Source organism: Vulpes vulpes, chromosome 12 (assembly GCF_048418805.1).
Source record: "Vulpes vulpes isolate BD-2025 chromosome 12, VulVul3, whole genome shotgun sequence".
In the NCBI taxonomy this organism is placed as follows: Eukaryota; Metazoa; Chordata; class Mammalia; order Carnivora; family Canidae; genus Vulpes; species Vulpes vulpes.
This window is the reverse complement of record NC_132791.1, coordinates 97,559,438-97,575,398: the sequence shown is the minus strand read 5'-3', so window position 1 is coordinate 97,575,398 and position 15,961 is coordinate 97,559,438. Positions and strand designations below refer to the sequence as shown.

The window sequence follows — 15,961 nt, the reverse complement described above, 5'->3', positions numbered from 1 at the left end:
TCTCTTAGACCTCCAGCTGGTGCTCTATCCCTGGGCCCGGGCTTGGCCAGGAGCGAGAGGGCAAGGGGTCCTCTGGGGCAGTCTAGAAAGGCCAGGGCCCAGGGCCAGCTGGAGAGGGTGCAGAGGGGTTCTGGAGGGAGCAGCACACACCATCCAGAACAGAACCAACACCGAGGCAAGGGAGCTCATCCCGCCAGAGCGCTCCCTGGGCTGCTCCCTCTCAAACATCTCAACTAACACGTCACAGGGCAGGACATAATGTATATCCCCAAACAGGGCTTGTGTGGAAGAAAGGTGATTTTTTTTAAAGAAAAAAGTGTCCTGGGGCACCTGGCTGGCTCAGCCAATAGAGCACGAATGTGGATCTCAGGGCCATGAGTTTGAGCCCCATGCTGGTGCAGACATTAGTTTTTAAAAATTAAATAAAAAAGTGTTATTGCTGAAGTTTCATTATATGCTGACTTCGGTTTTAAAAAGCTCAACCTAGGGGATCCCTGGGTGGCTCAGCAGTTTAGCGCCTGCCTTCTGCCCAGGGCCTGATCCTGGAGACCCGGGATCGAGTCCCACGTCGGGCTCCCTGCATAGAACCTGCTTCTCCCTCCTCCTGTGTCTGTCTCTGCCTCGAATGAATGAATGAATGAATGAATGAATGAATGAATGAATAAATAAATAAATAAATAATATTAAAAAAAATAAAAAGCTCAACCTGTGACTTGATCAACTTCCCCATGCAGCCATGAAATGGGTGCAAATAGCTGTGAAGTTTGGAGTTCCCTCTAGATGTGCTTATTTCCCTTTCAGCAAGGCTCTAGCAAGGAGAAAGGGCCAAAAATAAAGGAATAAATCCAGGGTGGAAAACACCAAACTTTCAAACTAGAACTGAGGTCCACTCAAGAGGTTCAAAAACCGAGGCACAAGGCGGCCTGGCCTGCCTCCCTGGGTGCCCCTGCTCACGCTGCAGACCGTGGAAAAGCAGCCGCAGAGCTGTGGCTTTCCAACACCAGACTCTGGGCACTTGCAGAGGAAGCCCTCCAAGCTCCTCTGTCTTTTGTCCCCAGGCCTGGGGGGTGACCAGGTATGTGCAAGAAGCAAGAAATTAGAAAAAGCAGCTTCTAAGCACTTGAAACCATTACAGACTGATCTATTCACCGAAGGCCAGATTTACTTTCCTGATTGTGTCTCTGAATAAGGACCCTAAAAACCTCACCCAAGTCTGCCTTTTTTTTTTTTTAAGAAAGAAGTGACATGGATTATATGATTATATCCTTACCACCTATTCCAATGTAGAATATTGGGTATTTCAGATTAGTGTAGTTTACTCTGAAAACCTATATAAGCTCAAGCATTTCGTTAAAAAAAAAAACAAAACCCTACACTCTCCCTACTTCCCCACTTCACTCCCTGGCTCCCTGCCAAAAACAAAACAAAACAAAACAAAACAAAAAACAAACAAAAAAAACCCTCAAGGGGGCCCTGGTATAGGTTTTCAGGGGTCACTGACAGCTTCTCCATCACTGCTCCCAGGGAATGTGTCCTTAAGAAGAAGCATTTACAAAGGATGATTAAGCAAATTCTGAACACGCAGGAAATCACTTACGCGTGAATACAAAGCAACTCGCAAATAGATGTTTGCTTTCGGGAAGAAATTTCCAGAACTTGAAAGTGGTTTCAGAACCCCTCTGGGCCCCCCTGCCTGCCGCCCCCAGGCTCTTGCCGGAGCGCCTCGACCAGCTTTGTCAGCTAACCAGGGGACAGGGGGCAACGCAGAGCAAAGCCACAGATGGAAGGAGTTTGCTCCATATCACTCTTGGCTCTTATGACATTGGGTCAAGATGTTCTTATTCACAAAAAGTTTCCTTAAAGATAAAAGAACACCAAGGTGTGCGTGTGTGTGTGTGGGGGGGGAGCGGACAACTACCCCACATACCTCTCAACTTGGCAGCCCTGGTACTAGAAAACCACGTCCACGCCGGGGCACTGGGCTCCCTGCTCAGATGTGAGCTGTGACCTTGTGACCACAGGGCCCCTTGAATAAAAGTGCTGTGACGCAGTCACTCGTGAGGAGGCAGGCTCTGGAGCCACCGGGCTTGGGTTCAAATGTGGACTCACCAACGTAAAGCTGAGTCAACCTGGGGATTTTACTTAGACATCTGGGCTTCTGCTTTTCCACCGTAAACAGATACTAAACAGTACCTACCTAACGGGGTGCTGGGAGGATGGGGCATGCTGATGTGGGGCAGCAGTCAGCACGGTGCTTGGCAACCACAGTCCATCAGTGTGAGTTAGGGGCTGATATCGTTGCCATCATGATTATTATTACTATGATTCTCTCCAGGGCCTCTCTCCGTCTTTCTAACCTTGTGGCTTTATCATGAACCACACACTTCGCTCCAGGAAGCGAAGGACTAGGAACCCCTTACCCACCCACGTCTGAACACCTGCGTCTTCATTCTCCCCTCTGGCCACCACCCATCCTCTGCCTGCAGTAAGCATCCGCTATGCAAATGCTGCCCACTTGCCAAGGTCTAGCTCCCCACGGACCCTGCAGAGGCATCTCCTGGCCAAGCCAGCTACGGGACTGTGCCTCTCTGAAATCTGTGGAGTTCTGAGATGCCCATCGGCACAGCCCTACCCATTCAGTTCGTGTGGGTAGGATCCCTAGCTCCTCCTCTTCCTGATTTTGGATGCATCTCGTACCTCTACCTCCTGGGGCCCAGCCCACAGAGCCCTGAACCTCTGCCCTCCAGCTCTTCCCGACTAAACAACAAACATCAGGAGCAGATGGGACTGTAGGTCACGTGCAGGTTTTGCTAGATTCTAGCAGCTGGAACATTGCAATGAATTTAAATTCTCACTTCAAATATTCTGTTATTCTGTCATCTGCACTGGCCAATCCTTTTAGTTCTGAATTGTCCAGGTGACAGCTTCGGCCCTCTGTGCCAGCACCAACACCGGGGCTGAGAAAAGACTCGGTAACAGTAAGCTAACACTGGCCACTCTTCTGCAGCCAGCAAAGGCTTGCTGTGGCTTCCAAAGGTTCGTGCACTGGGCACGTTGGTACTCACCAGTCGGCAATGCATCCAGTTATTAGGTAGCCAAAGATTAATCCAACCAGTAAGGAGAACTTAGCGATATGGACCTTCCAGGCATTATCACACACAAGATCCCACTAGAGGGGGCAAATAGAAAATAAATCAGAGAGAAACATATACAGATGCCAATTGTAGTTAATCACAAGGATAATACAGTCACTACGGTAAGGTGCAGGACGCCGTCTGTGGCACCAAGTCACACACACCATTAAGATTCCCTTCAGTGTGTTTGGAAATCCAACAACGAGAGAGAGAATTTGCCCACAAAAGGCAGCATAACGTTGTAGTCTGGGACAGTTTTATAAAAGTCTGAGGGAGTAGCCCAGGAAATGTGGGGGCGTGTGTCCCTCTGCACCAGCCACCACGGGGACCGTAAGGAGGCCGGGCGGTCCTCATCGCCGGCACCCCGTCCCACCCGCGGAGCTGTCACGCGCCCACAGAAGGGAAGGCCCCGCCAACTTCTCAAACAGGGCACCATGACACGAGGCAATTCAAAGCAGCCTCTGTGTTTGCATCCCCAAGACCTCCCCCGTGCTTCGTAAGTAGTCTTAAAAATAGAGCTAATAGTTAATGTCGAAATGCCACCTAATAAAGCATTCTGATTTTTTCCCCCTTGGAAATATCCCTTCTGTGTCCCCCATTCCGTTCCAAAGGGACCTGCTCCACCTGGAGGGGAAGCCAATCGATTAGTAAATACAACACTGAGACTCTTTTTACAATTCCGTTTTATTATTCAATAAAAAAAAAATAAAACAAGTCTCCAAATTTTTTTGTCCTTTTGCAGAAGCAGGAGACAAACCCACGTTTGTTCCCTGGAAGCGATGTGTGTCCAAGTGGAAGACATGTGAGGACGTGGCGCTCAAGTCTACACGCAGCTTCTATGTGGGCTTCAGGAGCAAACCGGCAGGGCCTCGGCCGGTGATGCCATGAAGACCGCACCCCCCACCCCACCTCACCCCGCTGGACGCCCTCCTGCTGGCTGAAAGAAGTGGCTAAAGAACCTCAGGTCAGTGGAGGTGGAGAGACGCACCAGGAGGTAGGGGAGTTGGAAATGTCAGAAGTTCTGGAAGCAGAAGTGGGATTTGTTGGGGTGAAACCTGATCTTAGCTTTGTCTTACTCACTATGTCCCCCTGCGCCCTTGTCTGCCCATCTTGGGACCCACAGTAGAATGCAAGGGGGTCCTTACAAGGCATTGAAGCTCTGGTCCTGCCCCATTTCCAAACTTCTGGTCAGGGTGATGGAGCCCCCCACCCTGGGAAGGGGTGCCCTTAGCTGTGTGTGGGTCTCCACTTCATGGGCTTTGGGAAACACCAGGCTTCTGCACCTGCCGTTGGGGACTGAAGTGCCTGGCCTGGGCGCAGCAGGAAGGCAGCCGCCTGTCCCACCGTTCCCTGGACTCCTCGGGACACACATTTGCTCACTGATGCCCCCAAGGCACATTTGACTTTCCAGATTCCAGAGACTTGGGGAAATGACTCCTCTACTGATCTGCTTCCAGAGTGATGTCCAATGCCAGGCTCAGGAAGAAAGGGAAGCACAGACCCCACGGGGCCTGGTCAACAATGGGCGGTTTGGGTTTGGTTCTTGTCAAGATCATGTGTTTGGGGACAGGCGCTGCCGGTGTCACAGATCTCATCGTTAAGAATTCAGAGACAGGAGCTCTTTAGGAGGTGAACGTCCTCCTGTGTCTGTTCCAGTGGTTCTCAAAATGTGCTCCAGCAGCCAGCAGCCTCGGCATCACCTGGGAACAGGTCGGAAATACAATTTCTTGGGCTGCGTCCCAGACCCGCTGAAGTGAATGTAATTTGCAAGCCTTCTAGGCCATTCTGAGGCCTGCTCAAGTCTGAGAACCAGTGGCCAGCCCTGTCCCGCCGTTTCCCTCTCATTTTGAAGACGATGAATGAGCTTTGCAGTCCTGGGCTGGGGTTCAACCAACCCACCAAGAGTCGGGAGCGGCCAGATGCTACACGAAGCATGCACAACAGGCCTGTCCGTTATTTTTGTACTGCAGAGGCAGGACTGAAAAACCAGACTGTATGTGCGCTTTTGGAGGCAAGTCTGGAAAACCAACATCCATGTATATATTGTTTTCTAGGAGTAAATATATTTTTAATAATAAAAAAATACCACCCTGCGAGGTACAGCCCGGCTTCAGAAATGCAGGTCCTGCTTTCTCGTGTGAGTTACAGCATCAGAACTAACTGCATGTGCAATATTCTGCTTCCCCTGCCAGGTTCCTACATTCTGAAGCCATTTCTGAGTCGATTTCTCTCCTCTCTGCCCAGCCCAGGACCCTGCCCACAAAGTAATCAGTTCCAAGAGTAAGAGCTACGTCTCTAAGCGCATCTGACTATTCTGAAGAAGAGGTGCTGACAACACCAATACCTGTAATCATTAGGACCCCAATCACATCACACGGTCCCACGCCTCCACCTGGCACATTCTTGGCAGGAGAGTGACCTGGTCCCCTGGCTGCTGCCGAGGAGGAGGGCACCAGCTGCTGGCTCAGTGGCGGTGGCGAACCACCACCCTCTCTCGTCTCCACCCAGACTTCCCATTGATGAGTTTATTTGAGGTTAAGAGATGCAAAAGAGCACATTATGCTGAGATTCGATGGCCAGGAGACAAAAGAGATTTTAATAAAAGCATTCAGGGAGACGGGGAAATGCTGATGCTGCTGTGAACTCAGCCACGTGAGCGATAACCATACCTGACCTTGGGCAGCCACGACTCAATTTAGTTGCTACCTCATAAGATGTCCTGTGGTCACCTCAATGCACAACTTCTATCAATTAACAATGCTGAGCACTGGGTGTTATGCTATATGTTGGCAAATTGAACTCCAATAAAAAAAAAATAACAATGCTGAGAAAACAGATGAGAGAGACAGACAGCACTGTTCCCACGGCTGGTGAAGAAAGGAAGCTGGGCCAGAAGTATCTGCGGGCACTGTTGTCCTCAGCCGGCGGGGAGGGGGGCCCAGGATGGGGCAGCCAGTGGGGGCTCCAGCGTCTCAATCGGGCACAAGAAGAGAAAACATCTCTGACTCAACAAGCTAACAAACTAACTCTAGACTCCGCAAGATAAGGTTCCTCGTGCCTGGGGATCTGTCTGTAACACCACCCTTGGTGCTACACCCAAGGTACACATTGTACACCCTCAACGTGCCTTGAGGCACATTCTAGAAGCTGGGGAGAGTGGGGCCAGAGCGATCCACTGTGATGACATCCCTTTGACTTCCACTTTGTGTATTGATCAAAAATGAACTGGGAAGACAAAATATGTTCAGACCTGGTAATATCTCCAAAAGAGTTTCAGAAGTATGAGGAAGCCTTGAGATCACCCTCGCTCTTGAAATTTGTTCCCGCCACTCTTGATAAGATACAGCTACTGGTCATTTTGCTAAGCAAGACTGAGAGACTTAAAAAAAATCTAAAGTGTACAAAACCAGGACACTACGCCTGCCTCTCCACCCTTTGCACACCATCAAATCAATCATCAAGTCCAGAGGGTTCTCCCTTTCAAACATATCCTGCACCTGTCCCCATACTCCATCTTGACTACAGGCGATCTGACTTATCTGGACACGCCAGGGAGGCACTCATCATCCTGGTGCATGTTCCACAGGGTGAGCTAGAAGGCTAAAAACAAACCACTTCCGGACTCCCTTCCAGCTAAGGATTTGAATGTGACTTAGGTTCCGTCAATCAGTTGCACAGCCCAAAATAACTTGTAGTACACAAGCTAGATCTCAGTTTTGGGGATGACTTGAATCAGTGTTCAGTGAGGAATACACGGGACATCCACTTTGCTGTTCGGAGCTGGCGGTGGTTGGTCTGGAGGAGGCTCAGGTGTGATCTTGAACCAGCAGTTGGACGGTGACCTCCTGACTCCCTAGCTTCCTCCCTGTGACCCGGCCCCCTGGGCAGGCTAGTTCTACGGAGTTGTTTTAGGAAATCTTCTGGAGGCCCAGCCTACAGCTGCTCCTGCATTTCAGGGAATACTGTTTCCCCATATTCAATCCCTGTCTCCTTAAACACTTAGTTTCTGTTGTCTGCAAGTTAAACCCTAGTTTCTGATGAAACTTCCTTGGGATGGAGTTTGCAGGGTAAGAACAGGATGTAGGCCACACCACCATCCTCTCTTCCAGAACTAATACAAGCATCTCTGTGCATTAACTCTGGCTTCCCTCAAATCCATTCCCCACAGAACAATGAAAACAATCCTCTAATTAAACATGTTAACACTTCATCAGCAGGTTTAACACAACCACAAAAGTGCTAAAGTCATGGCCCCATTTCATAATCTTAGGCTTGCTTTCTTTGCCATTGTCCCAAGACCAGCGACATTCTATGGTGAGGCCACGTGACACTTGCTAGCCATGACTAAATGGTGAGACAGATGACCCTAAAAAGTGGTCTCAATTTTAGCTGCACATGTTGTTTCCAAAAAAAAAAAAAAAAAAAAAGGGCAGAAGTTATGGAAAATCTGGCAGACTTTTTTTTTTTTTTTTTTTTTTTACCTATACATTTCAAGGATAAGCTAAAAGAAATAAAATTTACATTACTTTCCAAGGAATGATCTAACTGCTTGACTTGCCAGAGTAGATAAATACTCCTCAAGGAAACTAATGAAATTTCTAAAGAAGATGCAAAATAAATGGGACATAAGGAAAACAATCCCATTTTCAGTAATAAATCCTACGATAAAGCAAATGTAAAACAGGAACATAACTATATTGGAAGAAAACAGATAACTTATCCAATTTTGACGCAGAGATAAAATCCCTAAAGATAAGAACTAAGGGGAGAAACAGTTTACCTCTTACTATTTAATGACTATTCATTTAAATTATTATTTAAATTATGTGAATTTTGCTTAAACTATTTATTTAACTTATTGTTTAAGACTTCCATTCGTTAGGGACACGTCAGTGGCGCAGTCGGTGAAGTGTCTAACTCAATTCTACTAATGAAAATCAAAGCACAATATTTTGTTTTCCAAAAAAAAAAAAAAAAAGTTTTTTTTCCTAAATTGGCCAAAGATGTAGGAGACCCACAGAGGCACAAATCCGTACTGGGAGTGTAAACTAGACACTGTGTTTCTGGAAGGCAATTTAACAATACACATCACATTACTTCAAACAGCGTACACTCTTTATCCCAACAACTCCCTTTCTTGGAACTTTCTCCAAGGACATTATCAGAGATGCCCCACAGAGATCCCAGTGCCAATGATGTTCACTGGTTGTTAACTTATAAGAATAAAAAGCAGGAATTTGACTAAATGTGTAGTGATACTGTACAGCCATTAAAATTTTTGCTTTTGATATACACAATGAAATATTACTCCACTATAAAAAAGAATGAGCTCTTGCCATTTGTGACAACAGAGATGGACCTAGAGGATCTCATATCAAGTGAAATAAGTCAGACCAAAGAAAGACAAATATCATATAATTTCACTTATATGTGGAATCTAAATACAAAACAGATGAATGAACAAACAGACACATACAAAAACAGACCCATAAGTACAGAGAACAAAGTGGTGGTTGCCAGAGGGGAAGTGGGTGGGGGGATGGGTAAAGTTACGGAACGGGGATTCAGAGGTACAGACCTCCAGGTAGACAATAAATAAATCACGTAAAGGAAAAGTACAGCATAAGGAATAGAGCCAATAATATCATAATAATGGTGTATGATGATGGTAACTTTACTCATGGTGATGAGCACTGAGTAATGTACAGACTTGCTGAATCACCACGTTGCACTCTGAAGCCAATATAACACTGTATGTCAACTATACTTCAATTAAAGCAAAATTTGCCTTTGGAAATTAATGACTGAGAAAAACGCTCATGATGTTAATGGTATGAGAAAACCTCAGAATTAAAAAACTGCCAGTGAATAGAAGAGACATTTAGGTACACAGGGGAAATTATTAGAAAGTATTCCAAACTCTTCAAAGTGATCATTTCTGGAGGGTTGAATTAAAACTGAGTTTTATTTTTACTTATTTATTTTTTAAAGAGAGGTATTTTCTTTTTCTTTTTAATTAATTTATTTGACAGAGAGAGAGAGAGAGAGACAGATGGAGAGGGAAAGAGAGAATCTCAAGCAGACTCCCCACTAAACGAGGAGCCTGACGTGGGGCTCGAGCTCATGACCTTGAGATCATGACCTGAACCAAAAGCAAGAGTCAGCCACTAACCGACAGAGCTACCCAGGCACCCCAAGACTGGAGTTTTATCTTTTGATTTCATATTTTTCTGGACTTTTTCAAATTTTCTACAATTGACCTATGTATCTTATAATGAGAGAAAAGATATGGGTAAATATGCCGTAAACTCCCACGGTGAAAAGTGGAACTGGTGGTAGTGAGGGTAAGACAAAAATCATTAAAGATTAAAATTAACACCCAAAAAACCTTGCCACCTTTTCAGGGATATGCATTTTAACACAACCTAAGAACTGAAGCCTTAGAGGAAGCTTGTTTGGAACCTGACTTGAAGCAAACCAGATCTTCAGACTCTGAAGTTTACTCATGTTAACGCTCATTGACTAAAGCAGAAAACATTTCTTAGAAATGGGAAAAAAAGAAAATTTCCCCCCAAGTGTCATCTCTTGTAGTGGAGATCCCCCTTTGAGCTGACTCTGTTGGAAACCACACGCTTTCACCAATCCTCCCATCAGGCCTCTGTTCTAAACCTGAGGACAGTCATTTGAGATAAAAGGAAACATTTCTGCTCAGCACTGCAAAGGGGATAATGCCACTTAAAATTTCAGAAGCTTAAACAAACCTCCTGAGTTATAGGAATTAGAGAAATATAGGGTGAGCATTCGTCTGCCACAGTCACTCCCTGCAAGGAGGCATTTCAGCGGCCTCTCATGAACCACTGTTTTCTCTACCACGGACTGGCCATCTCCACGTTTCTTCACTGGAAACCACAGAAATGGTACACACACACACACACACACACACACACACACACATCCACTCGCAAGATTAGCAGGGATGGACAGAAGAAAACAGCCCGCGTGAGCTAGACTGATAAAGCACAGCAGCTACAATGAGCTTTTCCATGTTTAGGCAGCCTAGGCCATCCTGTGTTTTTAAACATAAATATTTTTTAATCTAGCAGTACGTGGATTTTTTTTTCCTAAAAGATTCCAGCAAAATTCAAGATACACTGCATGTTTTGAAAACCCCGAACTGCTCTCTGCTTTTTGCCTCTAAGCTCATCCTCCAATTTTAGGAGATTCACTGTCAACAGTAGCCAAGACCACTGCCAATTAAAGCTGGCATCCTTGCAAACTTCCTTAAATGACATAATGGATGCCCTTGCCAGGTACTCTGGGAGAATTTTTTTTTTTTTTTTAGTTTTGTTTCTCTGTTTTTCATTAATTGCTACTCAAATTGCTCTTCAACTTTTTTTCTTCACTTTCATTCCGAAAAACCAAATGTGGCCTGTGAAAGGAAACAGTTGCGCTGAAAATCGATTGCAAGCCCACTCATGCTAGAGGTGAGGCACACTTTGCCTCGAAATCCCGCATTTCCAATTATTTGCAAGAAACTCAAACCACAGCACTGAAGTTGCTTACACTTCTTAAACTTGACATAGTCCCATTTCTGGCTAATACAGTAATTTAGACTCATTTTATCTTTCATGCGGTGATGTCAGTCTTGTTTATTTGCTTTTTCTAATGACACCTGTTACTGCCGGCTGCCCTTTGGCTGTCACCTTCCCTGGAAGAGAAACAAAAGCTACGATGCTTCAGCTGTTGATACTGGGGACTTCCCCAATTCTTCCTGAATTCAACTATTTTTAAAGGTCTAGAAATATAAAATCTCTGTCGAAGAGGATTTTAAAAGGAACCAGAAAAAGAACCACCCGAACAGGCCCTTTTTAACTGATGCAGCATCATCTACGGGAGACATGCTTTCTCCTTGACTTTTTCTTAAAGGAAATAAAGATATGTATTCTAAGAGGAGGTTTACATGATTGAGTGTTCTTATTCATTTGGTATAATGCCCCCTATGGCATTTGGGGAAACTGAATATATCCCATAAGGCAGCAAAGATCATAAATAAGTAATGTCCTTGTATTATCCAAAACCATGGAGAGTCTTTCCAAATTCTGCAATGCATATTCTACTAATGGCCCTCACCAACTACCTCTAAAAAGGGAAATTAAGAGTAAGCCCTACAAATTAAAGAGGCCTGTTGCAAAACCAGGAAGGAAGGAAGGCCGGAAGGAAGGAAAGAAGGCAGGCCCCCGCAGTCCTAAGCACTAAACAGGAGGAACTATTAATGCCCCGAGTGAAATCAACACGGGCTTCTAGCTCACTAATTATACTAAGTAACTGGAAAACTTGGACTTGCAAAATTAAAAAGTTGCCTCCTATGTTACTAGAGGGTATCTTTTGGTGCTACTTAATGCATGAGCAAAACTGGACTGTAACATTAACATTGAAAATAGCGCCACTAATTCTGGAAGGAGCCAAGCATGGGAAACTTAGCACCATGGGACCAGGGAAGCTTTGGAATGAGAAGAATTTGATGACCAGGTGATCAATCACAGAAGAATTCTGAGGCAGAAGGAAAACCATCTTTCACTGGCTGAGAACAAACGCCTCCATCCCTTCCCCCTGCCTGGTGGGCTATGCACTGACTTGACACAGCCCCCTGAAGTTCCCTTTATGAGCCAAGTTGCCCCCACCCCCGATTCACGTACCTGCCCCACCTGTTTGCCAACCCTTGCCGTGATCCGGCCACACCAAAGCCCCTTTCAGCCCCTAAAAAGCCTCACGCTCTTTGCCTGCATTGCTCTTCTGCACCTGCCCCACAATATCCACATATACCCCAATTTTTCTGGCTTAATGCCTATTCCAAGGACAAGACTCATTCCAACCCAAATCATTTAACATTGTAGATCACCTGTGGGTCATAGTACACTGACTCCCTGTACAGCTTGCGTTTTTTTCCTTTCAATGAGCATATATTACCTCTGTAAACAATGAAGAGGCAAAAGGGTACAAAGTCACAAAGATTCAAATGAACACATTTCCGTATCTCTATCAAGTTTAATAAACTCAACGGAGAGAGTCTTCTTCCTAAACGGGGTCTGGTACCCCTCCTCTGTACTTCTATGGCATCCTGAATCATGATAAAGACCCAGAATATGGATCACGATACCTTGTAATTGCCTATTGTTTATAAGTTTCTCTTCGCTGGCTTGGGGAGGGGGGGGGGTGGTCAGCAAACTACAGCCTGCAGGCCCAATATGGCCAGACCACCTGTTTTGTAAATAAAGTTTTATTGGAACACAGCCACACTCATTCATTTACATATTGCCGTTGGCTGCTCTGGCACTACCACTGCTTGTGTAGAGTTGAGTAGTTACAACAGGGACCATATGGCCTGCAAAGCTTAAAGTATTTATTATTTGGCCCTTCATAGTTAAAGCTTGCAAACCCTGGAACTAGACTGTAAGTCCCTGGAAGAAAGGGGCCCTAGTCCCCAAGCTCATGTGGCAGGAGGTACAAAGGTATATCTTGTGTAGGAGCTCCCACTCCCAGAAGTCGAAACATTCCTTGTGTTTGCTTGTGCTCGCTGTGCCATGCACCTACTTTTTTTCCCCTGTGATTATTTCTTTGACTATAGCTTAAATAATTAATACATAATTATTATACAAAATTTAAGTAGGCAATACTGTTTTAAACGTTTCCACTTACCTTTCCACTATTAGCGATTTTCCTCCAGGGAGAGAGATCGTTCTAGTTTTATTATAAAAGCCAACAGAATAGTGGGTATGTGAGAAATCTGTTTAAAACAACGAATAGTTCTCTTAATAGAACTAATCTATTATATGAATTTAGCATTGTTTTAAGAAGAAAGGAACTAACATTTGTTAAGTACCTGCCATGGTCTAGCATTCTGCTAGCTGCTCTGACTAGACTCTCACATTCAGGCATCAAAATGATTCTATCACCCGTGTGCCCATTTTACAGACGAAGAAACCAAGGCCAAGAGAGGTGAAGCAACTAGTCAAAAAGGTCAAGTGGCTCTCCCATAGGAGATTACAAATCCTCGTCTGATGAAAACTCGCATTCTTTCCCCTCCATAAATTTAAAGAAATGGCTTTGGTTCATGCAAATACAAACAATCCCCAGGTTTCTATTACATTGCCATGGGTTACACAGCATTCGTCTTGCCGGGGCTACACCACTTGCCGTACGGAAGCACGGTACCATAGCGGAAGTAGGACAGGCTTTGGTGTCATTCTATCATTACGGTGACTAAACAAAAATAACCTGTAAAGAGCCTGTGAATAGCAGGTGTTTCATAAATGGCAGCAGTTAAAAATAAAAATATCCCGGTGTCTTTATTTTTCTTAGGAAATGTTAGCACCAAAATGCTAGGAAAAGCCAAGGTCAACATCTTAACTGAGACCAAATCTTGTCCTTCCTGTCACAGTCATCTGTTTTCATAATATATGAATCAGAGGAGTTGAGAAGCTAACCCGGCCTTTCCCCTGTTTCAACACTGCTCTCACCATCTTGAGCGGACATGAACGTTAGGTGAAAAGGTCTCTTCAAACAAGGGTGTTTTTGCTTCGTCCAACTCAGACTGGAAGGCAGGACAGCTGTGAATCTACATGATCCCCTTCCCATGTCCAGCTACCTCATACAGGTCGGGGCCGCACCTGCCCCATGCCCTGGCCCAGCCTACTGAACCCACAAATGGTCTGACAAGAGGAAAGTGCGACTTTTTTGAATTTTTACCAATCTGACCTTTGTCTTCCCAGCACTCGGGCAGGGCTGCCGGCCACCATCCTCCCTGAGGAAGAGCATCAGAGGAAGAGCCTTGGAGGGAGGTTGAGACTTAGGACCCAACGGCGGGGCTGAGCCCAGGCCCCGAATGGGCCTGCCAGCAGCTGGCGGCGGGGCTGACAGCCCAGATTCTGGGTCAGGGGCACCTGAGATGAGATTCCAGTTTTGCCCTCTGACATTCGTGGGACCCTGGGTAGGTCCTTTCACCTCTTGGGGCCTGGGCTGCAGTGTCTGTGATGTGGGCGTCACAAGACCTGTAATGTAGCCTCCTTAGGAACCAGACTCCTACAGAGAGCGGGCCTCGTGCAGTAACGGGCACAAGGTGGTCGTCACTCGTTAATTTTGCCTGTCATTCCGGCAGCTCCTTGGGGGCCCCCCTCTGTTGGCGAGTAACATCTGAACGTGGGTGAAATCAAGCAGCTACTTTCTCAAGGGGCTCCGATATTTCGCGTCTGCTTATCCTGCAGCCTCTCCCCACCCGATCCACATGAAGGGGTGTCAGTCCTATCTGCGTAGGCGGCACCTGCACACGAAGTAGGAGTGGCCGGTGTAGAAGCTGCCCCCAGGGGGCGGGCAGGGCCCCCAGGGGATGGGTGCAGGGGGGCACGTGGGTGCAGGGGGCACCAGGCCTCAGGGCGCGGTGCCCTTTACTTTGACCTTGTCAGCGGCGCAGCAACACCACTCCAGTTCCCAGACCCCACGATCATTTATTAGATACACTGTTCCTCTGACCAAAGGTGGGGGGGGAAGATAGCAGACGATGCTATCCTACCCAAAACAGTGTTTACATTTTTTTTCCCCTTGAACTATTAATCTGCTAAAACCACTGTGCCGAACTGGCAACGTGACAGCACAGTGTGACTGTGCAGTTTGTCTCCTCAGCTGCCCGGAGCCCAGCGGGGAGCACAAGCATGCAGATAGAGCCCAGGGGGACCAGCGGGGACGGGCAGCCAGCGAGGGATCCCTCGCCTTCCACTGTGGGGGCCTCGGATACCGCGGGCAGGCGGTTCTCCAAGCTCCGGCCTCAAACAAAACTCCAAAGCATCCTCAAGTCCAAGCTGGGCTCACCTCCCGGGGGGTCCTGCTCCCCACCGTGGATCAATTCTCCCCAGGACACCTGGCACAAGCCCATGTGGGCCTGGCCACGTGTGTGGGAGAGGGAAACGGAGAGTGTGCTAGACAGTCTGAACCTCAGCAGGAGGAGAAAGAGGGCACCGGGGCCCTTCCACGCCAAGGTAGCTGCGCCGTGACCGGGCTGTGCGAAGTGACCAGTGGTGCCCCAGTGTGGCTTTGCTGGATGTCCTCAGCCCTCTTCCGTCTTCCCACCGCCACGAGGTCACAATTATGCAAGATTGAAGGCTGGCGGCAGGCCTGGGATGGCCAGCTGCGGAGAGGTCACCATCCTGCTGCTAATGGACTGGAATGACAGGACCTAGGAGCTTGTCATGAGAGGCCTCTTCCGGTGACCACAATAAGCAGCTGTTCTGCTTCTGGGGACCCTGTGGTCCTTGTGCAATAGCACTGACCACTGGGTAGTTGCAGTGTCATGAACGTGGCCTTGCTTACCTGAAGCCGGGGCACCTGAACTCCATCCCACCCCTACGGTGTGCTCTGAAAAGGCACGACTCCGACAACCCAAATTAATATCCTCCGCAAACTGCTGACGCAACAGAGCTGCCTTTACAGCTCTGTGCTTGCTGTGCCATGCACCTACTTGTCACACGTCAACCAAGTCCACTTATTAGGTGTGCCTCCTTCTTCCTCTCTCCACGGCAAATAGGAAGAAAAAGATGACAGGGTGAATGGTTCGTAAGTGAAACCCTGCCCCTGGACCGTGCTCCCCTGTGTAACTGCATCTTTGAAGCACAGTCACCTCTGAGTCAGCAGCTGAAGCATCTTCTGGAGGCAGCATGCCTCAAAGGGCACCAGCAGGTGTTCGTTTCCCGAAGGGATGGCCAAATAATGTGACATCCAGCTAAACAAGGTGAAGTGGGGGTCTCGTTTGCAGGTCTCAGAGCCTTCTGGTAACATGC

The 15,961-nt window shown here is 47.0% G+C and overlaps 1 protein-coding gene across 4 annotated transcripts in view; it reads right to left on the bottom strand.

The window, feature by feature from the left end:
• SLC22A23 (solute carrier family 22 member 23) overlaps positions 1-15,961 on the bottom strand; it is a 163,836-nt gene that overhangs the window by 125,379 nt on the left and 22,496 nt on the right. For 3 of the 4 annotated variants that reach the window (XM_072729219.1, XM_025982604.2, XM_025982605.2), the window contains exon 2: positions 3,066-3,169. The exons of the other annotated variant lie outside the window; for it this stretch is intronic. In XM_072729219.1, the coding sequence (XP_072585320.1) occupies positions 3,066-3,169 (104 nt within the window). The remainder of the gene's footprint in view (positions 1-3,065; positions 3,170-15,961) is intronic. 4 annotated transcript variants of the gene reach the window in all.